The 25235-nt window shown below is 53.9% G+C and overlaps 10 protein-coding genes and 1 non-coding gene across 11 annotated transcripts; 8 read left to right on the forward strand and 3 right to left on the reverse strand.

Annotated features, from left to right (window-relative positions):
- The first annotated feature begins 369 nt into the window (after nucleotides 1-369).
- J4E84_005740 lies at nucleotides 370-516 on the forward strand. The gene has a single exon. It is a non-coding gene; the product is annotated as a tRNA-Met (tRNA).
- Nucleotides 517-1144: 628 nt separating this feature from the next.
- On the reverse strand, nucleotides 1145-1945 carry J4E84_005741 (uncharacterized protein; the record flags this gene model as incomplete). Its single annotated transcript, XM_049388334.1, has 1 exon — nucleotides 1145-1945. One exon carries the CDS (start codon nucleotides 1943-1945, stop codon nucleotides 1145-1147), a length of 801 nt encoding a protein of 266 aa, XP_049243879.1.
- Nucleotides 1946-2782: 837 nt separating this feature from the next.
- Nucleotides 2783-4565, forward strand: J4E84_005742 (uncharacterized protein; the record flags this gene model as incomplete). The annotated part of the gene is made up of 2 exons (XM_049388335.1): nucleotides 2783-3080; nucleotides 3172-4565. 2 exons carry the CDS (start codon nucleotides 2783-2785, stop codon nucleotides 4563-4565), a joined length of 1692 nt encoding a protein of 563 aa, XP_049243880.1.
- Nucleotides 4566-6154: 1589 nt separating this feature from the next.
- On the forward strand, nucleotides 6155-7040 carry J4E84_005743 (uncharacterized protein; the record flags this gene model as incomplete). Its single annotated transcript, XM_049388336.1, has 2 exons — nucleotides 6155-6613; nucleotides 6669-7040. 2 exons carry the CDS (start codon nucleotides 6155-6157, stop codon nucleotides 7038-7040), a joined length of 831 nt encoding a protein of 276 aa, XP_049243881.1.
- Nucleotides 7041-7615: 575 nt separating this feature from the next.
- J4E84_005744 (uncharacterized protein) lies at nucleotides 7616-8655 on the reverse strand (the record flags this gene model as incomplete). The annotated part of the gene is made up of 3 exons (XM_049388337.1): nucleotides 7616-8006; nucleotides 8056-8447; nucleotides 8494-8655. 3 exons carry the CDS (start codon nucleotides 8653-8655, stop codon nucleotides 7616-7618), a joined length of 945 nt encoding a protein of 314 aa, XP_049243882.1.
- An 838-nt stretch (nucleotides 8656-9493) lies between these two features.
- J4E84_005745 (uncharacterized protein) lies at nucleotides 9494-10490 on the forward strand (the record flags this gene model as incomplete). Its single annotated transcript, XM_049388338.1, has 2 exons — nucleotides 9494-9970; nucleotides 10020-10490. 2 exons carry the CDS (start codon nucleotides 9494-9496, stop codon nucleotides 10488-10490), a joined length of 948 nt encoding a protein of 315 aa, XP_049243883.1.
- Nucleotides 10491-12924: 2434 nt separating this feature from the next.
- J4E84_005746 (uncharacterized protein) lies at nucleotides 12925-14598 on the reverse strand (the record flags this gene model as incomplete). The annotated part of the gene is made up of 3 exons (XM_049388339.1): nucleotides 12925-13040; nucleotides 13094-14477; nucleotides 14587-14598. 3 exons carry the CDS (start codon nucleotides 14596-14598, stop codon nucleotides 12925-12927), a joined length of 1512 nt encoding a protein of 503 aa, XP_049243884.1.
- An 883-nt stretch (nucleotides 14599-15481) lies between these two features.
- On the forward strand, nucleotides 15482-16656 carry J4E84_005747 (uncharacterized protein; the record flags this gene model as incomplete). The annotated part of the gene is made up of 2 exons (XM_049388340.1): nucleotides 15482-16436; nucleotides 16487-16656. The coding sequence occupies 2 exons, from the start codon at nucleotides 15482-15484 to the stop codon at nucleotides 16654-16656; spliced, it is 1125 nt and encodes a 374-aa protein (XP_049243885.1).
- Nucleotides 16657-17993: 1337 nt separating this feature from the next.
- J4E84_005748 (uncharacterized protein) lies at nucleotides 17994-20096 on the forward strand (the record flags this gene model as incomplete). Its single annotated transcript, XM_049388341.1, has 5 exons — nucleotides 17994-18279; nucleotides 18331-18613; nucleotides 18666-19185; nucleotides 19238-19729; nucleotides 19779-20096. 5 exons carry the CDS (start codon nucleotides 17994-17996, stop codon nucleotides 20094-20096), a joined length of 1899 nt encoding a protein of 632 aa, XP_049243886.1.
- A 223-nt stretch (nucleotides 20097-20319) lies between these two features.
- Nucleotides 20320-20862, forward strand: J4E84_005749 (uncharacterized protein; the record flags this gene model as incomplete). The annotated part of the gene is made up of 1 exon (XM_049388342.1): nucleotides 20320-20862. The coding sequence occupies one exon, from the start codon at nucleotides 20320-20322 to the stop codon at nucleotides 20860-20862; it is 543 nt and encodes a 180-aa protein (XP_049243887.1).
- A 792-nt stretch (nucleotides 20863-21654) lies between these two features.
- J4E84_005750 (uncharacterized protein) lies at nucleotides 21655-24717 on the forward strand (the record flags this gene model as incomplete). The annotated part of the gene is made up of 2 exons (XM_049388343.1): nucleotides 21655-21658; nucleotides 21710-24717. 2 exons carry the CDS (start codon nucleotides 21655-21657, stop codon nucleotides 24715-24717), a joined length of 3012 nt encoding a protein of 1003 aa, XP_049243888.1.
- Between the last annotated feature and the right edge of the window lie 518 nt (nucleotides 24718-25235).

A 25235-nucleotide genomic window follows, 5' to 3' on the forward strand; every position in this document is an offset into this window, starting at 1 on the left:
TGGAAGGTTTTGGGTACGCTATTTACGACTTGAGGGCGATAGAAGATCTGGAAGAGGAGGATAGAGAGGGCCTTGTATGGGCTTTTGTTTCAAACGATCTTGATACCCGGTTTTCCCAGGCGTGGGAAACCATTGTAGGTTATGTCTTTATGAACACGACACTCGCTTTACGAATTAGAGAATGAAAACATTCTTAACATATCCTCCCACCTTACTTGCGTCTTTACTCATACATCGTACTGTGCTTTATCTTGTCTCACCCATCACTCTCCATACATTCAGATGCCATCTATCATCCATCAATCTCACCCAAGATCACTCTACACAACCACCCTAGTTCGCCATCTAACCATCAGTCAGTCAAATATAGAATGCGTAGTCCAATGGTCAGGACGTCCATGCCATATTTCACCCGTCACAATCCGTTGGGGCTTCGGCACCGCGGTGGAAGACAGCTGATAATTAGTTTTGGCTATGGGCGAGTGGAAGATGCTAGTTCGAGTCTAGCCGTGCTCAAGATATCATTTTTGCTGTCGCTATGCTCGGAAATGTGTTGCGCAAGGTTGGGAACACATAGATGAATAGTGAGGTAAGTTGGTGAGAAGGGGTGGTTCTGCTGTCACAGTTCTGGGATGATCTTCTTTGTTGAAGTACCAACTCAAACATTGCCGCTCACGTACTGTCCGCTCTGCTTCCACCCTCCGTACTTAATTATCTCTACTTACTCTTGATGTACATCTCAATCGATTGCAGACCACACAAGTACCCCGGGCCTCGTCCGGGCAGCAAGAACCTCAACCTAGGCACGTTCAAAATCCGAATTGTCTCACTTTACAAAGCTACTGGGCAAAAGAGACTTTTATTCGAGCAGACAGACATGTCTTGGAATGAGAATCACAACACAGAACATGGTAGAACGGTTTAACATGGAAAAAGTTATGTAATCTCATTGATGGCATGTACAGATTTGAGTGACCAAACATTTCAGCCGCATGCTGTACCGCTAAACTCCTTACAAACGCCATATCGTGGCAAAATCCACACAAGCAAGCCTGTGCCAAAGCACATTCGTATTTTCCGCTCATGAACATCAGAAACCACCGTATTATCCACAAAGAAACGAAGACACGAGCTCATCTCTTCCTCATCTCAGCAGCTGCCCTGCGATCCCAACGGCCACTCCCGCGGTCATCAGGTAGTCGGCACACCGCGCTCTCTTCGCCGCATTCCCTTGACCATCAAAAGCCGCACAAGCCTCGACGGTAAGCTGCGAGCAGCCCAGACTGCTGAGACTGGAGCAGATGCTCTGAGCGGACTGGAGGCCGACACTAGGAATGGCGGTAATGGTAGCGCCGCCGCCGTTGGGGGCCGAGATGGTGACGCCAGCCGCGCCGTTGGCTAGAGCAGTCGTACAACTTGCAGCATCGCTTTGGCAGCTTGTATAAGCGGACGAGCAGGCAGCTGCGTTGGTGTAAGTCGTCGGTATGTACGGGAAAGGGTAGAATTGGTTCTGTACCGTGCTTCCGTGGTTTGCGCCATTTGTTTCCTGCACGAAGGGCTGCTCCCCGGTTGTGGATGCGATTACGAAGGAGACGGTCGAGGTGGCCGAGGGGTTCGCGCCGGTGGGGACTGCGCCGATGGCTCCTGTGCAGGCGACGCCTTGGGGACAGCATGCTACGTGGCCGGCCTGGTCGGCTGAGCAGACGGCTGTTCGTGGGCAGCAGAGTCCGGGCGCGCCAAGGCCGGCGCAGTTGAAGTACGAGGTCGCGCATGCATTGCCTTGTCGCTTGAGCAGTTCGAGGTTGCCGTCGGCGGGAGATGTCTCCATGGCCTCGTACACGGGCGTCGGTAATGGCGCAACGGCGGCCTCGAAGTCGCCGTAGACATCGGGTGCGGCGAACGCGGCGAGCGGCGCAAGCAGTAGCGGGGCGAAGAATGTGCGCATTGTGAGATTATAGATGTTGGTCGTTCGTGAGGCAAGGTGTGCGGCTTGCGCCGGGGAGTGGTGATGTCGTACGGGGCCGGCTTGTTGTTGGGACGGCTACGGCTATCGAAGTGGTAGTGGCTGGGCGCTGTTTGCATGAGCTTGGGACCGAGGTGTGCCAATTAGTAACTCACAATTGGAAGCGCAGTGCAATCGACGGTCGCTGTACGGGCTGGCAGGTGTCGAGATGTCGTGGGCATCAAAGTCGGTGCGGCTGTGTGGTATGCGCCAAGCAAGGTGCGTTGTAACGGCAACGCGGTCCAAGCATCCAATCGGACTATAGTACGTCATGCACATGGCACGTTCTCGTCCACGCCCGCGATACGGGACGGCGGGCCCTGATGATCTCTTCCTTTTACTTTGGCCCTGCTTTTGCTCACACCGCTTACCACACTTTGCCTGCGTTTTTGGTATACCATCCCAACCATACCTAGGTAGCTTCACCTCGGCGGCTGTGAGGTAAAAGCGCAGTCATGTGAAGCACTTGTCTAACCATCAGTGTGAAAGTGCATTGGTACTATTCTTCATCGATGTCGTTAGGGTAAGGCATCCGTTACGCTACGCTTTGTTGTGGTGAAAGACATTGTGGCTGTGCTCGAATAGTTCAAGATGAGTCGAAGTGAGCGGCGCTGCGCTAGGTAAACCATCTGCGAACGCGCAGTGTAAATAAAGTCCTGTCACCAGACTATGTAGTCAAACAAAAGGTCACCATTGTACATTAACCCCGCAAACAACTATCGCTTCCCTTTCGAGATCGTGTTACTCCATCCAACCCAAACTCTCAACCACAGTGCGAAGATGCCCGCCATACGTCTGACTCTCGCATCAAATGCAAACCAATCAACAAAATGTCCAATCCTTATACCCGCTTCCGCGTCCACTGATCCGACAGCTTCATCTTCTGTCCGAGCGCTTGTCTTCAAGAGTGCGCAGACAAAACTGCGTGTAAAGAAACCCACTCGCGTCTTTGTCGGACGCAGCGGGCAAGAGCTTGTGTCTGAAGCAGATTGGAAGAGCAATATTAATAACGACGTCGTATTGCTCGTCTCAGCGGGAGAAGACTATGTTGGTGCCAGGAAAGTATCAGGGGTGCATGGTAAGTAGCACTGACGTTTGAGCAAGTTTGCGCTCAATATCTGTGCTTACCCCCTTCCGTATTACGATCAATCACTGACACCATATAATAGCCGACGCAAACCCACAATGTCCAGTTGAAGTATTAGCATCTGAAGCAACCCTCATTGAACCGCTGGCTTTAGATCAGCTTCAGACCACCGCGCGCACGCTTCCGGGTATCATACATGCCGTTGGTCAACCCGATCTCCATCCAGGCACCAAGTTCCCCATCGGCGCAGTATTTGCTTCTAAGGGATGGATCCATCCTCCTCTCATCGGTGGCGATATCGGATGTGGTATGGCCTGGTACAAAACAACACTCAACAGAAGCCAGGTTGATGGGAACAAAGGCAAGAACGTTGCTAATCAGCTTCGAGGACTAGAGGGTGCCTGGCGCAACCAAGTCTACCGAGAGAAATGGCTCTTGGACGAAGACAACTGTAGCATCTCCGCCGGTAAACAGTGGGACGCTGCTCTGGGCACCATAGGAGCTGGGAATCATTTTGCCGAGATCCAGGTCGTCGAGGAATCGGGATTTGCTAAGTCGGACGATGGACTCCATCAAGATGATGTCGTCCTGCTAGTCCACTCGGGATCACGAGGACTAGGAGGCAGCATTCTCAAGAAGTACACAACCGATTCACGCACAAGCTTTCCGGACGATAGTGAGGATGCCAATGCATACCTAGAGGAGCACAACAAGGCCTGCAAGTGGGCGAAGGCGAACCGGGATCTGATTGCTCTGCGATTCCTTGCATGTCTTGAGCCTGGCAATGAAGACTGGCAGCTAGGCGACTCTGACGCCAGCGATTTCGGCGAAGAGGGCATAAAGATGATTGCGACAGCCAAAGCGGCACTGAAGAAGCGCAAGGTAGTTGACATCTGGCACAACAACGTCGAATGTGTGGCCTGGCCTCCACATGCCCCTTCTTCAGCTGCGGAGGAACCTACGCCTGAACGCAGTCTGACCGAGGCGCTGGACCAAATAGCACTGGGCGATGAAAACACTCCAAAAGAATACGTCTTTCTCCATAGAAAAGGCGCAGCCCCGACATACGACCCCAAAACTCAGTTGCCGCTCGGTCTCCTTCCACTGCCCGGTTCCCGGAGCACCGCCACGCTCATCCTCCAGCCAACATTCTCGGAAGCCAACTCATGGGGCCTCAAGAACGGACTTTCGCTGGCCCATGGCGCAGGACGAGCCATGTCTCGGGCAAAGGCTCTCCAAACCTTGGGCAAGAAGTACAAAGGCATAAACCTCTTGGAGCCGAATGCAGAAGACCCAGAAGGTACGTGGGTCATATGTGACGAGAAGGACCTTGTCTTCGAAGAAGCTCCATGGGCATACAAAACCGTTCAGGATGTCGCAGCGGATCTGGGAGCTGCCGGTGCAGCAAAAATAATCGGTTGGTGCTGCCCTAGAGTCAGCTACAAGGTTCGGAAAGAATTGGATCTACTGAGGTAGCCCCCATCCTCGATGCGCTAAATTTACGTGGAACAGATCGTTCTCCACCGGGCATGCCGCGATCCGTATGGATGCCGGTATTTGAGTAGGAAGGGTACCCAAGCGTCCTGCGCAATATGCGAAAGGGTAATGATGAGTATGCAATTTCGATGATTCCATATCACTCTGCATCAGATAGATGCAGCAACCCTGTCTTTTCCCACATCAACCGCTTCTCGTCAATTTCCTCTGCCTCCCACGCCTCCTCCTTCTACATCATCTCATCTCATCTCGATCTCGAGTCACACCCGTCTTTGCCGTGCCGTGCAACCTTGTCCGCCGCCTCTCTGCCTCAGTAAAACACAGGAAATCGCATCTGATACACCCGCGCCAGGAACGCATGTTTGGTCTATTTACGTCGATAAGCGCGACAACGAGAGTTTTGTGTGGAATGTTTGTTCCCCTAGGGACTCGGCTAGTGGAAAGGGTGCAACACGCAAGCGCCATGCCACTGTATGGGGTAAATTTGGATCTGTACCAAGACTGTTAGATCGGACTAGCGCTGCAGTAGCCAAAGCTTGGTTTGTTGGCGGCAGAAGGGACATCTGCGACAGCCTGACCCTCTCTTCCTCAGAGTATCTGCATCAGCAAGCGACGACACGACAAAAACACTGCAACTCTTCGTAGCATCCAGCCTACGTGGCATCAATGACTCTTACTTCCCAGCCCCAAGATGTAGCCCCCGTTGGCGCATACAGAAAACCGAGCTGGCTGGGGCCAAGTCTGACAAACTCCACACCAGGCTCAGCCCTGGCCTCAGGAACAAGGCCCGCCCCCGCAATGATTGGCCGGCAAAGCGCCCATGCGTCTTGGTGTTTCGAAACGGCGAAGCGGGCGCGCATCCTTTAGCGCAAAAACGGCAAACAACACCTGGTTTCATGCAATAACGTAGGCAGTCTTTGTTCGCTGCGGCCAATCAGCCGGAGTGAACCGGCAGAAAAGAGGGTTCCGTAGTGGGTTTGCGCGCAAGTGACGGCGCGCAAGGCTTTGCGGGAAATGGGCGTTGGATCAGATGGATGCGTGATGGGGCTTTCTTGGTGTGTGACGCCCCAACCACCGGTGCATGGTGCCTGCTGCGCCTCTACCCGACAGGAAAAGATTATATAGTGTTTGCCAGCCGCCAGCTTCCTGAGGAATCATCCCTTTCTGCAAGCAAGCCCCCCTTCACTGGTTCTTTCCTACAGTTCATTGTCTGCCAACAGAGTCTTTCGCTTTGCTTATCAGCGTTCGCTATAATATTCGGTATGTAATCACAGTCCCTCGAGCGGTTTGCGCTTTTCCCCCATTCCCATTCCATTCCTACCCGGGTGCCGTTCGTGGAACTTTCCGTTTGCATATTTCGTTCGACAAGGTTCTATCGCGCTTTCCCCTCTCGCACTTCAATTGCGCGGATCTCATATAAACACACTTGGCGCCTCCACTTCATTTCCCCGATCACTCAGTTACTTCGCTCATCTACTCTTCCACTTCCGCCTGCACTCGCTAAACAATTCCCACAGTCGAGTCTCAACACCATTCTTTCACAAGAAACCACCGACTACACATTCAAAATGCTTGTCTCAATCATCTCCGTTCTGGCCGCGGCCACCGCCGTCGCCGCCCAAGGCACTCCCGCTCCCGTCGTAATGGGCAACCCCATGGGTGCCAAGTACGTCGGTACTCTCCCCGCTAAGGAGGGCAGCGCTCTCACCGGATCCATCGAGGCCACCACCGGCGCCGACGGCAAGGGCGTCAAGTTCCAGGTCTCCTTCGCTGGCCTCCCGGAGACTGGCGGTCCCTTCATGTACCACCTCCACGCTAAGCCCGTTCCTTCTGACGGCAACTGCACTGGTACCGGTGCTCATCTGGACCCGTACATGCGCGGCGAGGCTCCTCCCTGCGATGCTACCAAGCCTGAGACTTGCCAGACTGGTGACTTGAGCGGCAAGTACGGAAACGCTACTGAGACCACTTTCTCAGCCGAGTACACCGACTTGTACTCTGCTACTCTGCCTTCTGACCCTGCTTTCGTAAGTTTTGCTAAACGCTATAAATTGGAAATTCTAGTTTGCTAATACACAACAGTTCGGTGCCCTATCCTTCGTTGTCCACCTCAGCAACAAGACCCGTATCGGCTGCGCCAACTTCACCATGGTCTCTGCTGGCGAAGGTGAGGGCTACCCAGCTGCCTCTTCCTCTGCTGCCATGTCTTCCGCCCCAGCCATGTCTTCCGGATACGCCATGCCTCCCACCACTGCCTCATCTGGCTTCGCCATGCCATCAGGCTCGCCTGCCTACAACGCCACCAGCACTGGCATGATGTCGCCCACCACCGGCATGCCCATCCCTCCCAGCTCGGCCTCAGCCTCAGCTCCAGCTGAGTTCAGCGGCGCCGCCGTCAAGGTCGCCGGTGGCGCTGGTGCTCTGCTCGCCGCTGCTGCCGCGCTCGTCTTGTAGAGTGTTCAGATGGGAGCATAGGTGCATCATGGAGTTTTCTTCTTTTTCTTCTTTTCAATGTCATTGATACCAGATGGGTCGCTAGATCGGCTTCATCGCTTCTTTTCGCCAGACACGCGGGGGTCCATTACTTTGGTACCCTTTTTTTCGCATGTGTATAGGGTCATGTTCACGGGGTCACTTCTTCAATAATGTAGTTTGATAATGGGCTAGATATGAGAATGTCACAAATTTGCAAATACCTTCTTTCGCACTCCGTTGTTTGTGATAGATGTTATGACGTGCTTCATCCGGGCGCCTTCGCGACAATGCTTCTGTATGTTAGTGTCCATGAAAACACTGCAACATCACTCAAAATGATCAAATGGGAGATGGTGACGTTGGTGACTTGCTCAATTGCAGTCGAAGGCCATGTGGCTCATATTCATGTGTAGTACATGAGGGTATCATTCCCCTTTCAAGCGTTCAAGCTTGCATTCATCCTCCATCCCGTATCCTACTCAATTCCAAAGCTATACAGTAAAGTATGCGCAACTCGAAGTGAGAGCTGTCTAAGCCTTGGCGTTGACAGGTGGTTACTCTGACTCGCTACCGAAGATATCACCACGGCCGGACTTCTTGAAACGGGGCTTGTCCTCGGCAAGCGAAAGCTGGGGATGGCTGCCGTTGTATTTGCGGCCGCCGAAGTTGTTGGCCACAAACGCCTCTGCGTCCTCGAACTCCTTGAAGCGGACGGTGACAATGCCCTCAGGTTCCAAGTCCCAGATGGTGACCTTGGTGACTGTGCCGAACTTCGCAGCGGGCTCCATCGTATCCTCGTAGACATGGTCATAGTTATCCGGATCGGTCCTCATTACGTTCACGTCGAACATGCCCTTGATGATGACGACCTTGGCCCACTTGTTTTTCTTTGCCACGAAGGTCTTAGCAACTTCGTCCTCGTTGTCAGACCACTCGTTCAGCTTCCTACAACTTTGTTAGTGACGATTTCAGAGTAAGCAGACTGCTAACTTACCGGTTGAGCTCTTGCCTGTTACGTTCGGTCGCCTTACGATCGCGACGTGTAAGCTTTGATGCCACCTTTTCACCGTCCTTCTCCTTTTTATACTCCATGCTGGCAGGCTCAACGTGGATGTTGCCGTGCTCGGTTTCGCCAAGGCGCAGAGGGTAGTCATCGGCGAGCTTGACTGCGTTGACGATCGCCTCTTTTTTGAAGTACACGATCATCGCGTTGCCTGTGAACCTGCCCTCCTTCTCTTCTAGTCGGATTCGCGGCTCGCCGTTGGCGCCCTTGTCGATCATGCCGTATCGGGAGAACTCCTCCTCGAGCTCCTCCTTCGTAGTGTCTGGCGGAAGGTTAGAGATCCAGATCGCTTTGTTCTCCATGACCTTGGGCTTTTTGTTCGCCTGCATCATGTTAGTGAGTGATCTAGAAGCTTGAGACGGTACTAACCTCAGGCTCCTTCTCGGCTTTGCGCTTCTTGCCAGCTTGCGGCTCTGGCGGTGCCATATCGGCGGGTGCGGACGGAGAGCGGGAGGAAGGCAGAGGGCCGTCAAACTCGTCGAACCTCCGACCCCCCATGAAGTCGTCGAGTTCGGTTCTGTAACTGGACATGATTGTGTTAGAAGGATGTCACAGCAAAAGTTCGTGCCAAAGAGGTTCGGCAAGAGATTCGGCAACGGTTTCGCGGCTCAGCAACTGGTCAAGGTGCACGTTGGTGAGACGCGCAACTTGTTGTTGTTGTGGTGAAGAGGAGCTCGAGTCGTCGGCGGCAGAAATATTGGGCGGTAAGGTCTGTTTGCGGGACAACGGGCGCTACGGCGTTGATGTTTCTCCGGTGCCGGTAGCAACAAGGGCTGTTGCCTAGCGAAGAAGAGAACTCAGGGCGCTGGGAGTGATGACAGCAGCCTTGGAGGTCGCTGTTGGAGACGCCATGGTTCGTTAGTCTTTCTGAAGGGCAAGCCTTCTAATGCCGCCATGCTCTTTCGGAGGGCGCGGATGAACCTACACAGCGCTGTGCGAGATGTATAGGGGCTCAGAGGCGAGTGAGGTTTGTTGTGCTGACCAGGTGAGGTTTGTGGAAGAGGAGGAGAGGAATGACGATGGCAGGACCGATAGAGTCGCGGAGTGGTGCATGCAGGACGCCGGCGAATTCCCGCCTAGCGCCGTCAGGGTAAGCTTTAAGCTTCGATCGCAGCAGCCTTAGCCCCGCATGTGCCGACTCAGTGATCACGGTAAAACGCCCATCCGAGGCATGCAATGTACGACACACGAGACACTCCGTACGCAAGAGGAAACCCTCGAAGATCACTGCGCCCCACCGCCGAGTATATATAGGCGGAACATGTAGCCGCAAGAATCCAGTATTTCTCCCTGTTCCTGCACTTGCGACCGTTGCGCACAGCGAAACTGATACACCATGTCTTTAGTCGATATCCTACTCAGACCCAATATGCGGGACCCCCTTCCTGCGCCCTCGCTGCTCGTGCAGTCTAGCAAGTCGTTCGCCGACAAGCTGAGCCTGACGACGCTTCCGTATCACGTCCACGAGATCCTCCTCGGCTTCCTGGGCTACCATCTCATCCTCCATGTCCTTTCTCCGGCCGTTTCGCGACTCGTCTGCCCGAATGTATACAAGAGCTTCAACAAGCGCACGCGACTCAACTGGGACATCCACTGGGTCTCTATGATCCAGGCTCTGTTCATATGCGCCGCTGCGCTGTGGGTCATCTTCAAGGATGAGCAGAGGCACGAGATGGACTGGAGGGGTAGACTGTGGGGATATACGCCAGCTAGCGGTATGGTGCAGGGATTCGCAGCTGGGTACTTCCTATGGGATCTCCAAGTGTCCGCGCAATACATCAACATTGCTGGCGTAAGCTCTTTGATCCATGCGATCGGTGCTTTGGCCGTGACCTGCATTGGCTTCGTACGTTCTCCACTTCCACTCAGCACCGTACATACTGACTCCTTTCTAGAAACCATTCGGAAACTACTACGGCCTCTCCTTCGTCCTCTACGAACTCTCCACCCCGTTCCTCAACATCCACTGGTTTTGCGACAAGCTCGGAATGACTGGCTCAAAGCTCCAGCTCTACAATGGCATCGCCCTCCTCGTTACCTTCTTCGGCTGTCGCATCGTCTGGGGTTCATACCAGTCTGTCATGATCTACTCGGACATCTACAAGGCACTCACCATGCCCAAGCCCGAACTCATGAGCTCTCTGCTCGAGGCCCAGAAGTGCGACGGAACCTCGAACAGCAGCATGGGTCTCGATGGACCCGGAAACTGCACGGCTGGCGAGCTGCCCATGTGGCTAGTCTGTGTATACTTGGTGGGTAACACGGCGTTGAGCATGCTCAACTTCTTCTGGTTCTCGCAGATGATCAAGGCGGTTAGGAAGAGGTTCGTACCTACAGAGGAGAACAAAGCCAAGAAGAGCCAGTAAGCGTCCTTCTTGACGAATGATGAGACGGGACCAAGAATGCGCAAGTGTTTGGAATGGGCGTTCTTGGAGTCGCAGGATGAATGTAATGGATGAATTGAGGTACACCGCGATAAGTAGAGGCTTGAGAGTTGTTTCAATTCATCTCGTGTGAGACAGCTCCCAAACCTCTACTTATCGCGGTGTACCTCAATTCATGAATGTGATGGATGGACAGGGAAAGAGTGATGATACCCAGCGTTCTTTGGATAGTTTCTCAAAGTTAACGATACTGAATATGAATTATGCGCTTCAACAGCAGCAATAATAAGCTCAACGATATTGATACATCCACGCGCTCTTGCCCATGACAAATCGAATCAAACCACATTTATAACTTCTCATAACTTCGCACTCGCAGCACCCATCTTCTCCACCTCTTCCCTCAACACCCTCCTCATCTCCCCCGCCATCTTAGCCCCCTCCTCATCATCCAAATCATCCCTCTGACCCCGTCCAAACATCGTCCAACTCTTACTCTTGATCTCTGGCATCGTCTCCGGACGCGGTATGATGTGGAAATGTACATGAGGTACTACTTGTGCTGCACGTGCTCCTACAAGGACGTATTAGAATACAAGAAACCGAAAAAATAATAGAGCAAGAGAAATAAAAGAGAGCGTAACATACCGTTATTCTGCACAATATTGTAATCCGTCACGCCCGTTACTTTAGCCACCGTCCGTGCTAGTATCGGTAACCAGAAACCTAGTCGTATAGTCAGTATATCACTCCTCTTCAATCCACAAGATCCATTCGCCAGCGTACCAATCTCCCTACTCTCCACAGCCTCCATATCCGCAACCTTGACTTTATGCTGACGCGTAGTAACAAGTAAATGGCCTCCTGTCATCGGCAAGATGTCCAGAAAAGCAACGACATCCCTACTCCGCAACACGACAAAACTACTCGGACTGGTTTTCTCGGGATCGCTCTCCTCTTCTTTTGGTATACTCTCTTTTAACAAGTCTTGTTCGAGGGTACTGCTGCTTTTCCATAGTGAGGGAGTGGGCGGTGGACTGTTTGTGTTGGGCGAGGAAGAGGAGGGGGGTGATGAGGGGAAGGGGAAGGCGGCGGCGATGGTGCAGAAGGGGCAGGTTTGGGGTGGGTAGTGGAGGTCTGTTTCTTGCATTGTTGCGTTGCGTTGGTTGGTTGCTAGGAGCGTTGGTCGTGTTGGCTTGTGGGATGTAGTCGGAATGATGGTGAATAGTGGTTGATGGATGTTGATGATAATGGATGAACGGATGCTGACGATGCCGTTTGTTGATATATCCACGTCTTGTTCCGGTAGGTAGGTGAAGGGCCGGTAACGCTGTCCAGATAACGCAGGTGCAAGTCGTTGTTGCAGCACAATTCACAAACCTCCACTCACTCAAATGTCTTCAAAATGGAACGAAAAAAGACGAGGAAAGATAAAAACGATAATCGGGGTCTTCCCCGTATTGATGATCGATCAACACGCAATCAACGCGCAAAGCTGTGGTCGCAATGCATCCAGGTGAGCTCCGCATTCAGATTAGCGCCGATGTCGACGTGAATTGCCGAGGCACATTGATCGCGGAAACGCGACATGGCCGGGCTGGGCACGTCTGCATCGCGATCGTGGAGCGGCAACGCGGGCGTGTTGGTGTTAGTGCACGCGGAACGCGAGAAAGCAAGGAAAATGTGGCGTCTGAACACGGTCGTGACGTATCGTGTATTTTACGAGTCTCGGACGCGCGACGCGATGCGCTTCTTTGTGTTTAGGTGTGGGTCTTTGCATGAGATGGCTGGGGAAGGATGGCTGACAGCATGTATGGCATCATCGTGCAATGTTAGAGCAAAGTCACGTCACGTCAGACGAAAGCGAGGCTCATTGAAATTTCTGTCTCCATTTGACGCGAAACAGTGCGTTTTCAGACTATTCATACACTCTGAGAGCTGCCTCACATTTGCTATCCCAATGAACCCATATTTCCCACAGACACCACATACAGATCCACCAAGGAATAGCCTCTCCCATATCACACCATTCATGGTATATCGATCGCTAATGCTATGAGCGAGTATCCAGAGCCGCTACAGAGAAATGAAGTTAAGAGTGATGTGAAAAGGCAAGCACCCTTGATTTGCGCCTCCGTGCATGGGGGGATGAACGCCTGCGACTCCATGTTCCAAAACAAGACAAGAGAAACCATAACAGAATTGTGCAACCAACTTGCATCCCATGTATTAACGCCGACCGGAAGATGGTATTAGCCAAGATGTAAACATGAAGGGGTTGGCTTGGATGCAATCATAAATTTTGCTCCCGGTCGAACCGAACATCGTCATCCGCTGCTCAGTGAGCATGACGGTAATGAATAGCTTTGCGACTCCTGAGCCAAAGACCGGGAGTGCCTAAAGAAGGAGAACAGTCTTAGCGCTGGCTCTTGGTCTTGGAGGGGACAATGGCGGCCTCCTCCTCCTCTTCTTGGAGCGCGTTACCGTAGGCAGCGACGTAGTCCTTTGCCCACTTGCGTAGAACGATGGATGCTGGTGACTGTTAGTTGTGAACGAGACATTAAAAGGAGTATGCGATGACTTACCCTTCAAGAACTTCTTGCTAGCATACTTCTTAAAGAAGGCCTCGTGGATGACAGGGCTGGAGAGGTAGTCGATCATCAGCTGCAGGACAGGCTGGATCTCCTCCTCGCTGTAGCCAGCGTAGTGTGTGAGGGTTTCGTCCCAAGGGCCACGCTCGAGGACGAGGCGGGCAAGGTACATGGCAGCGGCAGCGACTTGGCTGGGGGGATGGGCGAGGAAGCGGTGGTCCAGGCAGCCGATCTCGAGGAGGTACTTGCCCAGTGTGCGGGTCTGGATGTCGTAGTTGTCGGCCTTTGATATCCGGCGGAGGAAGTTCATGGGGTTGGGGTAGCTGAGGTCGTAGTTGAGGGCAGCGAGGACGAAACGCTCGGCGCTGAGGATCTCCTCCTCAGTGAAGCCATCATCGGCGACGTGACGGAAGTTCTGGACGTGGGGAGAGAGGACCTCCTCGTACTTGGACGCGATGAACATGGCGGTGACACCAACCAACTGAAGACGGTCAAGCTGGACGATCTTGGCTGAGAGGAAGCGGTCGATGATGTTGACAGCAAGGAAGAGAGTCTCCGGGAGGAGGCGGAAGCGAGTGTGAACTTCGAGTAACCAGTCGACGAGAATACCGCGCATCTTCCACTCAAGCTCAGTCTGGGACTCCATATAGTCCGGGTTGGCCATGGTCGCAATCTCTAGCTCCTTGAGGTACTCAAAGATTTCAACAACATACTCGGAAACCATCAATGGGTCGTCGACGTCCTCCTTGTCTAGGTCTGGGCCCTTGTAGAAGACCTCTGTGATTGGCTCAAGCTCCTTCTTGGTGCCGTTGGCAGCCTTGGTGTCCTTCTCCTCGGTGACGTTCTCCTCAGGGACAACGTTCTCAGCCTCCTCTTCATCTTCCTCCTTGAGCTCCTCCTCGGGGTCCTCTTCCTTGACGGTCTTGGTAATTTGCATTCGCTTCTTGGCTGGTTGGCCGGCGATACCGTTGCCGCTGGCACCGCGCTTCTTCACCTCGGATGACGCGAGGTTCTTCTCCTTGGGTTCTAACATGGAACGCGTCGAGTTGGCCCGCGATGGCTTCTTGATGCCGGTGGGCTGTGCTGCTTTGGAGACTGCGCCCTTGGTGGCCAGGACCTTCTTTCCATCCTTCGCGACAGCACCGAGGCCGTCGGTCTTGGTGACATTGCTGACGTCACCGAGGGCAGCACGCTTACGCGTGGCAGCACCGTTCGCGCCTAGAGTAGCAGTGGACTTCTTCGCCTGGAGAGTCTTCTTGGGCACGTCGGCAGCAGACTCGTTGGCGCCGAGGTTGGCGGCCTTTGCACGCGTCAAGCGTGTCGTAGCCGCGTTCTCATCGTTCTCGTTGGTGACGGCGCGCTGCCTGAGAGATCGAGCCTGTAACACGCGTTAGTAGAGTGAATCGTGATGGACGTGTTGCTTCGCGCCGATGGGAGATGGGACGATAGCAGATGGGATGAGTGCAGGTGAAAGGGCGACGACGTACAGCGGGAGGCATTGCAAGCAATATTATGTATGCTGATCAAGGCTAGAGAGGTATCCAGGTGCTGAGTATATCTGGAGAGTGGAATGGCGGCTGTAGGACTTGTTTTGATACACTGTTTTGAGGTGTCAGCAGAGCTCGGTGAAGCTTGAAAAAGCGCGCGTAGAGGCTGCCAACGCGGGAGCATCAAAAGCCGCGGTGTGCATGCACCGATGTTGCATACAGAACCACGGTTGATGCTCGCGAAAGCTGGCCGGACTGACACGCCCGATGGGGTGCGGCAGCGACGGTGACGTGACGGGCGAGAGAGACGAACCCTTGGAGCGCTCGGTGCGTGGTAATTGAGTGGACAGGGTAACGGTCCAGCTGCAATCAGTCGTGAGAGGGAGTGTGGAGGATGGGGGAGGGCGAGAGAGGATGTGCACCAAGGTGTGTTGTGGGTAGGAAGAGAGGTATGTTGTGTGTTTTGAGCGAGGGCAGGCTAGCTTGGCTTCCACGTCCCACGCGCCAAAATCGCATTCGAGGCTGGCAGAGGGCAACAGTGCACGCCCCACAGGCGCGTCAGTGGACTTACCAGAGATGACACCAGGCCCCAACGCGTAAACTTTGCCCGTGCAGTAAGATGGGTCGCGGGCGAGCAGCTGGGCTGTGAGATGGGGGTTCTGGCAAGTGCAGCGTAAAGATGGCGATGAAGACGAGCGTGTTGTGGTGGGCGAGGAAGCAGACACACGTTGTTGCTGGGACATCGCGCCCTGCCTGCCCGACCCACCCGGGCCGGCCTAGCCAATTGCGGCGGGTTTGAGAATTATTCGTGACATGACGAGCAGCTGCACGCCATCCAGCCGGCGTCCATTGCACCAGCGTGAAGCATCCAGCGTCCCCAGCTGCACCCCCAAATATGCTGCAGCCGCGGATATGTCGTTTCCAGCCCTCGCGACTAGGCCGGGCGCTGCTGTCTGCCCGCACCTACGCACAGGTCCAGGCCATCGACCTTAAACCTCCCCCAGCGATACAGCCTACCGTGGCTGCCGACGCCGGAGTACTGAAACAGGAAGGCTCGCGCAAGGAGAAGTTTATCCCTCTGCGCACATACAAGCCCCGCACGCCTGGTCTGCGCCATCTCAAACGACCAGTCAACGACCACCTGTGGAAGGGACGACCGCACCTGAAGCTTACTATCGAACGGAAGGGGCAGCATCTCGGAGGAAGGAACAACACCGGACGGGTCACGGTCAGGCACAGAGGCGGTGGCCACAAGAGGAGGATACGCATCGTCGACTACAAGCGATACCTACCCGGCAAGCATGTGGTGGAGCGGATAGAGTACGACCCCAACCGGAGCTCGCATCTGGCCCTCATCACCCGCGTGGCTACTGGAGAGAAGTCGTACATCATCGCTGCAGATGGCATGAGGGCGGGCGATGAGGTCGAGAGCTACAGGACGGGTATTCCCAAGGACCTGATTGACAGCATGGGTGGTGGTATCGATCCCGGTATGCTGGCCGCGAAGACAGCCGCACGTGGAAACTGCCTTCCCATCCACATGGTGCCCCTCGGTTCGCAGGTATACAACGTTGGTACCAAGACAAAAGGCGGAGGTGTCTTCTGCCGCAGTGCCGGTACATACGCCATCATCGTGAACAAGGAGGAGGTGGAGAAGGGCAGTAACACAGAGATCAAGCACGTTATTATCCGCTTGATGAGCGGTGAAATCCGCAAAGTCAGCGCAGACGCATGCTGCACCATTGGCGTTGCCAGCAACCCGCAATCACACTTCACATCACTTGGAAAGGCCGGACGTTCACGGTGGCTGGGAAAGCGACCAGAGGTCCGTGGTCTCGCCATGAACGCAGGTCAGTTCTTGAATTATTCACTTCAGTTGCAGTCTTCTAACATGTCGCAGCCGATCATCCCCACGGTGGTGGTCGTGGTAAATCAAAGGGTAACGTGCACCCCGTCAGTCCGTGGGGCACTCCAGCAAAGGGAGGTTACAAGACGAGGCACAAGAGGAACAAGCACACATTCCTCGTCCAAGATAAACCCCGCAACCAAGGAAAGCGGAGGGCGAGGTAGGGTGGCCGCCGGTGTACTATATGCTCAAGATGCAGCTGTACCATATACTGTAGTCGCATGCCATGCCGTCTACCAATATACATCAGTACTCACCCAGTTGCGTTTCGATATGTTTGCACAACAGCAGCAAATGCATAATGTTAGCTGTGCTCTCTAGACTCCAGCTGGTCTGGCTACCCCAGTGCTTCACCGATAACCCCATCATGCGCATCGCTCAACCAAACGTGCATCCCTGTTCAAGCAATTCGGCATCATCTGCTCGAATTTCGCCTTCAAATAATGTTTGCGACATGTCATCGAGGTTCGGGGACTCTCTCGGTCGCATCTGAGGTCCTGACGTGTGCCAGCAGAGTCCAAGCTCGGGGGTCGGAACTTTGGACGTTGCGGCTCTTCTGCAATTTCACGACCACGGCTTCCTGGGCATGCATAGATCACTTGGCTGCTTGTGGCCGGGGCAGAACCAGATCTCCTACCGCGAGCTCATCAAGCCGTGTAATGAACGGTAGGTGGCATCATTATTTAACTTTGACCATTCTTATCTCTGCGCGCACCGTTCAAGTACATGAATTCCTGATTACTAGTGGTGTGACCGTTGACAGGCCGACACCTGGTCTCCATGTTTGGGTTGATGACACAAGACGCTGCGCGTAGATCGGTCGCATTTTGATCCATCTTGGGCTGGACTACTGCCCCACCATGCCGCTCTGGCGAAGCTGCATACAGCACCTTGCAGCCACGAAACAACCACATGCACAATAGAGCACGTAAAGAAACACCATGGGCTCCAGGGTAGCTATCAGGACCTAGAGAGCAAACTCTCTGTATCAGTAATCGTCTATGTAGCTGCGAACTTACGGTAAGGGGTCCTTGCTGGCAATCCCAGAACTCGGGAGATCCGCCATAATTAGTCCATATGCTCGACGTTGCACATCACCTCACGCTTAAGGCAACACGCATTGCGCGGACGGCCTTGGAGGTGAGACCAGGTACATGAGCGTAGCTCAGCCATGGCTTGTTTTACACCCAATAGCACATGCACTTCTAACATCACACTCTTACACCCACCTTAGAGGCATAACGCGCTCTTAGTGCTGATCAACCGCTGGTGCCTACCCGCGCGCATTCGAGACTCCGAGCTCTTCACCGAACACCGACGCTTAGAGCGCCCGTTATACTGCCGACGTAGCTTCGATTAAGATCTCGCAATCAAACGGAAATCGTGGCTAGACAGAGGACCCTCATCCGTTTGAGCCGTGCTTACGCGGGGGCGGTTCGTCTGAGCCAACGTGGATCCAAGACTCCTCCTGGACTGCCAAAGACCAGCAAGATTCGCCAACATGGCTTCCAACGGATCCGAATCGCCAGACGAGTCGTTCTTCAACGACCTGTCCCAACAAGCGCAAGACGCGAATTCTACCAACGGTCAGGAAACGCAACAGGATGGATCAAGCAAGGTCAAGAGGATTGCCTGTGTTCTGTGTAGGAAGCGGAAGTTGCGATGCGACGGCACCCGGCCAACATGTTCGACCTGTAAACGTCTGAACCACGATTGCGCATACGACGAAGTACGCAAGAAAAGTGGACCTAAGCGCGGCTATGTCAAGCTGCTCGAACAACGGCTGCGTAAGTTGCGCATACTTCTGCTGGTGGATGGTACTGACTCATGGGATACAGAGCAAGTCGAGACCCTCCTCAAGACTCAAGACACGACCGACCCGAGCAAGGAAGCCCCGCGCCAGGACGCCGCTTCCACATACGTTGCGAATACCATAAGTCAATCGCTGCCGAATTCTACAAATGTTCCCAATACAGCAGGCAATACTCAGTCGAGGATCACTGGCGCAAGCCCATTCCAAAATACCGGTACAAGCGGAAATGATGCGGAGGACACCTCGTGGGAGATGATTGGGCTTGGGCTCGAGGAACCTCTACCTCCTCAAGAAATCCAGGACGATTTGTACGAGCCGAATCCTGCCTGTAGCACGGTGATTTCGCTGACATCTTGCCAGATATCAAATATATTTCGCCAAGATCCATCTCTCAATGCCCGTCATACACAGACCACGGTTCATGGCCGCTCTGAACCTGGCTCCTCATATGCGACCGCCGGTTTGTCTGCGATATATCATGTGGACCCTAGCCGCTTCCATCACAGACAAGTACGAGGCGTTACAAGAACATTTCTACCAACGTGCTAGGAAATATGCGCAGATGGATGAGATGAGAGGCCACGGAGAGTCGACCATCACCCTTGCGCATTGCCAGACATGGGTTTTGATGGCTACGTACGAGTTCAGACAGATGTACTTCCCAAGAGCCTGGATGTCATCCGGGAGAGGTTCAAGACTAGCCCAGATGATGCAGCTGCATCGCCTGGACGGAGTTGGACTAGATGTAAAGCAATGCTTGGCTCCACCCAAGGATTGGACCGAGCGTGAGGAACGGCGGAGAACCTTTTGGCTAACCTTTTGCATTGATCGATACGCGAGTATTGGAACTGGCTGGCCCATGACCTACGATGAGAAAGACGTAAGGACAGACCTCTCGTGCTCATACTACTGCAAAGCCTGACTTTTTTTAGATCATGACAAACCTGCCAGCAAGCGAAGAAGCGTTCGACAAGAGTAAGCCCATGGATACTGGATCACTGGACCAATTACTCAATCCTAATGGCGTGCAAAACCTTCAACCACTTGGCGGTATCGTCCTTACAGCTGCAATGTTTGGCCGTAATCTGCTTCACTTACATCGACCACTGTCAGATGACAACGAGAACGATATCAATGGCGGATTCTGGAATCGACATCGAAGCATCGAGCGCATACTTCTGCAGACCTCGCTGAGCCTGCCGGATAGCATCCGCCTGCCATCCGGTATAGCCGAACCCAACGTAGTGTTCACGAACATGTGCATACATACGTCGGCAATATGTCTTCACCAAGCAGCCATCTTCAAAGCAGACAAATTCCGGCTACCAGCAAGCGTCAGCAATGAAAGCAAGATTCGTTGCGTAACAGCAGCAGCCGAGATTGCTTCCATCATGCGGATGATCAGTCATATGGACCTCGGTTCAGTAAGTCTTTTGGTAACGGCCGACGATTGGCGTTTACTGATTTGGGCAGATGAATCCTTTTATATCTTTCTGTGTTTACGTAGCAGCAAGGGTATTCGTCCAATACCTGAAGACGCGGCCGAAAGACCAACAGATGAAATCCTCGTTACAATTCCTCTTACAGGCGATGGAAGCTCTTCGACGGAAGAACCCACTCACAGAGTCGTTCTTGGTGCAATTAGATCTTGATCTAGAGGGTGCAGGTCTGCAGGGCATGCGTCATCAGCCATACACACAGCCCACGCGCAAAGTGAGTCAAACCCCAGAGGTTCTCCAGGGGCTCAGTGATACGATTGGGAGTCGATTAAGTCAGAGTTATCCTAAGTAAGTTACTAATTCCTGACCCATAGCCTACCGTCATTTCGATCCATTCTGATCCGCATACCAACTGCAGTCCGTTAATCAATATACGCGAACCGAATCAACCTGCCACAACCCCCAGTACGTTCGGGAACGGCATTCCAACCACATCGGCATCGACTTCCAATACGCAATACTCGAGCAGCGCCCCTGCTCCGCCATTCCAACTGCACAATATCGACAGTATCGACATGAACGCGCACAATGCGACCTTTTTACCATCTCAATTTGATGCAAACAGAGGCTTCGGAAGTACTGCAGCTCAAGCCTTCGGGCCCGCCGGTGGTTTTACTTTCCAGGACAACGAGATGGACCTCTCCGGAGGCGATAGGGGTGTCGATCAGCCCAGCCCCGCCACCATAAGCTCACAGTCAAGAGGAGGCTCGACGTCACATTCCTCTTACTCACCAGGCCAACCAATCGAACACAACATGCCATACCGGGCATCGCCAAAGATGACTGGGCCAGGCTCTGGCAGCGTCTTCCCAGACCTCGCAGCTAGTGGAGGAACGTTTCCTACAAACGGCTTCAATCTACCCAGAAACATGGGTAATGATGCTTATACTGATGGCTTCGTAATGGGTAACGAATGGGAATACGCAGCGTTGAACGCAGGGACAGGCCTGACGCCCATGGCAGACGCGTCCTGGGATTCGATGTTGGAAAGCGTCACGATGGGATGGGATTCAGTTGGCCCTGGGCATGAGAATCAACCGAATGCTGCTGGAGTATGATGGGATTCGTTGTTTGGGGATGTGTACATTGAAATAGCAGGATACCCACTTTCGCTTTGATTGGATTTGGTGTTAGGGCTGATAGCATGGGTGGGCTTGACTTTTAGGTCACGCGCACATTAGCTTCGCGTGTTTTCTGGTAAATCGCCTGCCGACGGTTTTAGATGACGTAGTGCTACCTACGCATTATAGAGGGCGGATAGAACGAACGTTGTATACTATCATGTAAAAACAACACTGGAACTGGCATACCCAGGTATCATCCTGGGTCCTTGTGACATTCTCCCGGATCCGTGCACGCGGCTAGACATGTACATCGACGGAACCACCTCGGATCGAAATTGCGAACGCGTTGACAGATGTCATTATCGAGGGAACTCGTTGTTTTTGAAGCTAACATATCATATCGATTGCAATCGATACTTGGCCATGCTCTCGATGAAAGGACCCTGAAGATCCGGGGATAATGAGGCTTGCAGGGATGGGGGCGGTCTGCGTCACACCTGCAGTTGCTGGGCAACCGGATCGAGAAGCTACGTGCAGCATCGCAACCACATCACCACCGCTTTTTCGCTGCGTCGGGTCGTACAATTAATCTTCACTTCTTCACATATCGTTCTCTATCCCTGTTTCTCTGGGCAGAAAAGCTGGCACTCCCGACTGGTGCACCGACAATCGTACAGCAAACAGAGCAGTAAACACCGAGGCCGACGTATATTCGCAATGTTCACGTCGAAGGAGAGGGAAGGTGCTGCGTCACCAGGGCCTGGAGCCTACTACTCGCCGTCCCAAATGAGTAAGAACTACAGCGACGCCTTCGCACCTGCCATACTGACGATTGGCATAGAGAGCTATCTTCAAGACCTTCGCACAAACCGCCCCGCTCGTCCCACCGGAGCTCGACCTGCTCCTGCACACTTCAACACATGGTCGAATAGATCCAGCAACCGAATGTCCGACTCGACTGGTATCTCCTCCCTCCAGCGTACCTTCACAGACCCTGTCGTCGACGCCGATGCACGTCCCGCCTCCTCGCACGAACCGAAGTCGCATACCCGAACAACGTCCAAAGCGAGCCTAGATGGAGTCGTAGCCAGTGTTGGAAGGCCGCTAGTACAGCCACCACGCGGACGGGAGACATCACGGTCTTCGTCACGATCGCGCACACCCAGCGTGCAATACCGCGAGAGGGAACAGCGCCAGGCAGAGCAGGACGAGGCACGGGCTATACGCGTGGCCATGGAGGACTTGGAACTGGCAAAGGAGGAGGGCAAGATATTCGAGGCTGCACGAGACGAAGCCGTCGAATTGGTCTGGAAGCATTGCAATCCCCATGCCGCCGCGGCCAGTCCGACCAAACCGTATGCATACCCGGGTCTGGCCAGAAAGAACAGCGCGCAGAGGAGTCGGAGCGTCGAGCCGAAGGATCAGGATCTGCAACGGGCCAATTCTAAACTGCGGAAGCGACATTCGATGGGGAGTGCCGCGTCAGGGAGCCGGAGTAGCAGCTTGCAGAGCAACGGCCGTGCAGGCGATGTCGATACATCAGCTGCTGGAACCGCGTCGCCTACCAAGAGTAGCTTTGACATTATCAAGGGTAAGAACGGCGAGTCACCAGCATTAGCCAAAGCCATCTCAGACCTCCCAGACTTCAGACAAAGACGAAGAAGCAGCGGACCCCGTCGAACCATCAGCGGGAGTCTTTTCTCCAACCCGAACGACCAGATATACGAAGAACCCGAAGAGGAAGCACCGCCTGCTCCTAAACCCACCCCCGCCGCCGAACCACCCAAGACCGAAAAACTACCACTAGGCATACGGCGCAATCCCTTTATGCGTTTCCAATCAATCAAGGGGAACCCACTGGTGAGGTCCAGCACGGATCCTGCCATTGCGACGAAGCGTTTCGACCGCTACGAGATACAGAAGAACCCACCAACCCAATCGAGAAACGCAGCGTATACCCTGAACTCGGCAGAATCGAAGCCAGCAGAAGATGTCAAGGCGGACGTGGAGAATGTTCCGGAGGTGAAGATGAAGGATGGCAAGGAGATCAGGAGCGACGAGCTGCGTGCTGCTACAGGCTTCCGTCTGAAGGACCGTAGTGCGAAGCTACCTACTCCTACAGCTGTCTCAGATGCTCCAGGACGACCGATCGTTTCTTTCCAGAAGAACTGGAATGTCATTGAAATGAAGGAAGAGATATCTGCTGCACCCGATCTGGCACCAAAACCTTTGAAGACAACCAAATCTGGCCCGCCGCCACTGGAGCACGCCGCAACTGAACCTGTCGTACCTACTATCAGTCTCGCACCAGAAGTGCCCAAACGAAATATCACCCCAAGACCGCAAGTTCCAGAGATTAACGTTCCTTCCGAGCCTAAAACCAGCCTTGCACCGGACGTACCAGAACGAAGCACAACTCCAAGACCGCCTGTGGCTCCAGAGGCTAACAGCTCGTCTGGTTCCGCGCCCGCACCCGGACGGTTCAACCTGAAAAACAAACCTACCATCAACATCTACGAGGACCCTCCAGCCCAAACGAGACCTCTGCCGCTCACCAGCTCGCTAAGGAAAGCCAATATACCAACTCGTCCTTCTGCTGCTCCTCTGCCTAGTATCAATGTATCTGACTCGGCGCCTGCGCGTTCGAGGACGACACCAGCGCCGCCAGTTCCTTCTATTTCCGTGTCCGAGACCCCGTCGATATCGGCCAGGAAGAACATGTTCAACCGTGGCCCCTACGTTCCGCCAACGAGTGCTACGCCGCCTATTCCCAGCATATCAGTCAGCGAGACTACAGCACCGAGCCGAGGCTCTACAACACCTTCAATCTCTGTAACACCGGAAGTCCCTTCGATATCTGTGAGCGAATCGCCAGCGCCAAACCGTGGGTCGAGAGGCAACGCTCCACCAATTCCCAGCATCTCTGTGAGCGAGACGCCCGCGCTGAGAAGGGGAGCGACTGCACCATCTATCAACGTGACTCCTGACATTCCGACCATATCCGTCAATGAGACCCCAGCTCCGACTCGCGGACGCAACAGCAATGTACCTTCGATCAACGTCAGCCCTTCAGTGCCTTCGATCAACGTCAACACACCTAAAGGCTTTGGCCCAGCGGCGTCAACACGACCACTGCCAGTACCAAACGCCCAGAACAAGTCTCACAGCTACAACGGCACAGCCACCCCTCGCACCCACTGGACCCCAACCACCGTCCGCACCGGCGCTCTCTGCGCCCAATGCGCCCTCCCCATCGCCGGCCGCATCGTCTCCGCCTCCGGCGCGCGCTTCCACCCGGAATGCTTCGCCTGCTACCAATGCGGCGAGCACCTCGAATGCGTAGCCTTCTACCCCGAACCCTCCAACAAACACGCCGAACGCGTCTCGCGCATCCGCGCCCGCCTCTCCGGCGCCGACATCCCATACCTGCCGTCGCACCCCACCGCCGACTCCATGGCGCGCCTCGAGCACGACGACGGCACAGACGAAACGCCCCGCTTCTACTGCCACCTCGATTTCCACGAGCTGTTTTCGCCCCGCTGCAAGAGCTGCAAGACGCCTATTGAAGGCGAGGTTATTGTGGCTTGTGGTGCCGAGTGGCATGCTGGTCACTTTTTCTGTGCGCAGTGTGGCGATCCGTTTGATAGCAACACGCCGTTTGTGGAGAAGGATGGGTATGCTTGGTGTGTTAATTGTCATACGCATCGGTATAGCACGAAGTGTAAGGGGTGTAGGAAACCGGTTACGGATACGGTTGTCAAGGCGTTGGGTGCGGAGTGGCATGTTGGGTGCTTCGTTTGTGTTGTAAGTCTATCCCCCGTCTTTCCGTCTTTTGGGTCAATTTGCTAACGTGAAGAATAGTGCTGCTCTGGTCCTTTTGAAGATGGGAGGTATTTCCTCCGGGGCGAGAGTCAGGATCCGGTTTGTGTTAGGTGTGAGGAGAGGAGGTTGAAGGCTTGATCGCGGCGACTTTGACTGTGTCTCTTTGCTGCTACTGCTGTGCTGTTGTGTGTGACAATCTACTGTTGAGCGTGTTTGCATATTGTTCGCATACATTGGTGTTTTGGGTATGGGGAACGGCGCTGTTTGGGCGTTTTCTGGGTAGCATAAAGGTAGTTGGGGAGTTGTAATATGAGAATGATGTTTACAAGTGCAGCTGAAATCGTGCGTGCTGATAAGGGTTTACATGAAAAGATCGTCATATTTGGTGATGTGTACTGACTAATACTGCTCAAGCTAAGCTTTCTCATTGTATTGTGTTGCTGATACGTTGGCTGTCGTATGAAGTCACGCCTTCACGTTCTTCGGGCGTTTGTCCGATACGACTCCGTCGCTAGTATCCCCGGGCCATCATGCGGATTCTTATT

The sequence above is a fragment of the Alternaria hordeiaustralica genome (assembly GCF_023758085.1).
Source record: "Alternaria hordeiaustralica strain BMP 2776 chromosome Unknown scaffold_10, whole genome shotgun sequence".
Classification (NCBI taxonomy): domain Eukaryota; kingdom Fungi; phylum Ascomycota; class Dothideomycetes; order Pleosporales; family Pleosporaceae; genus Alternaria; species Alternaria hordeiaustralica.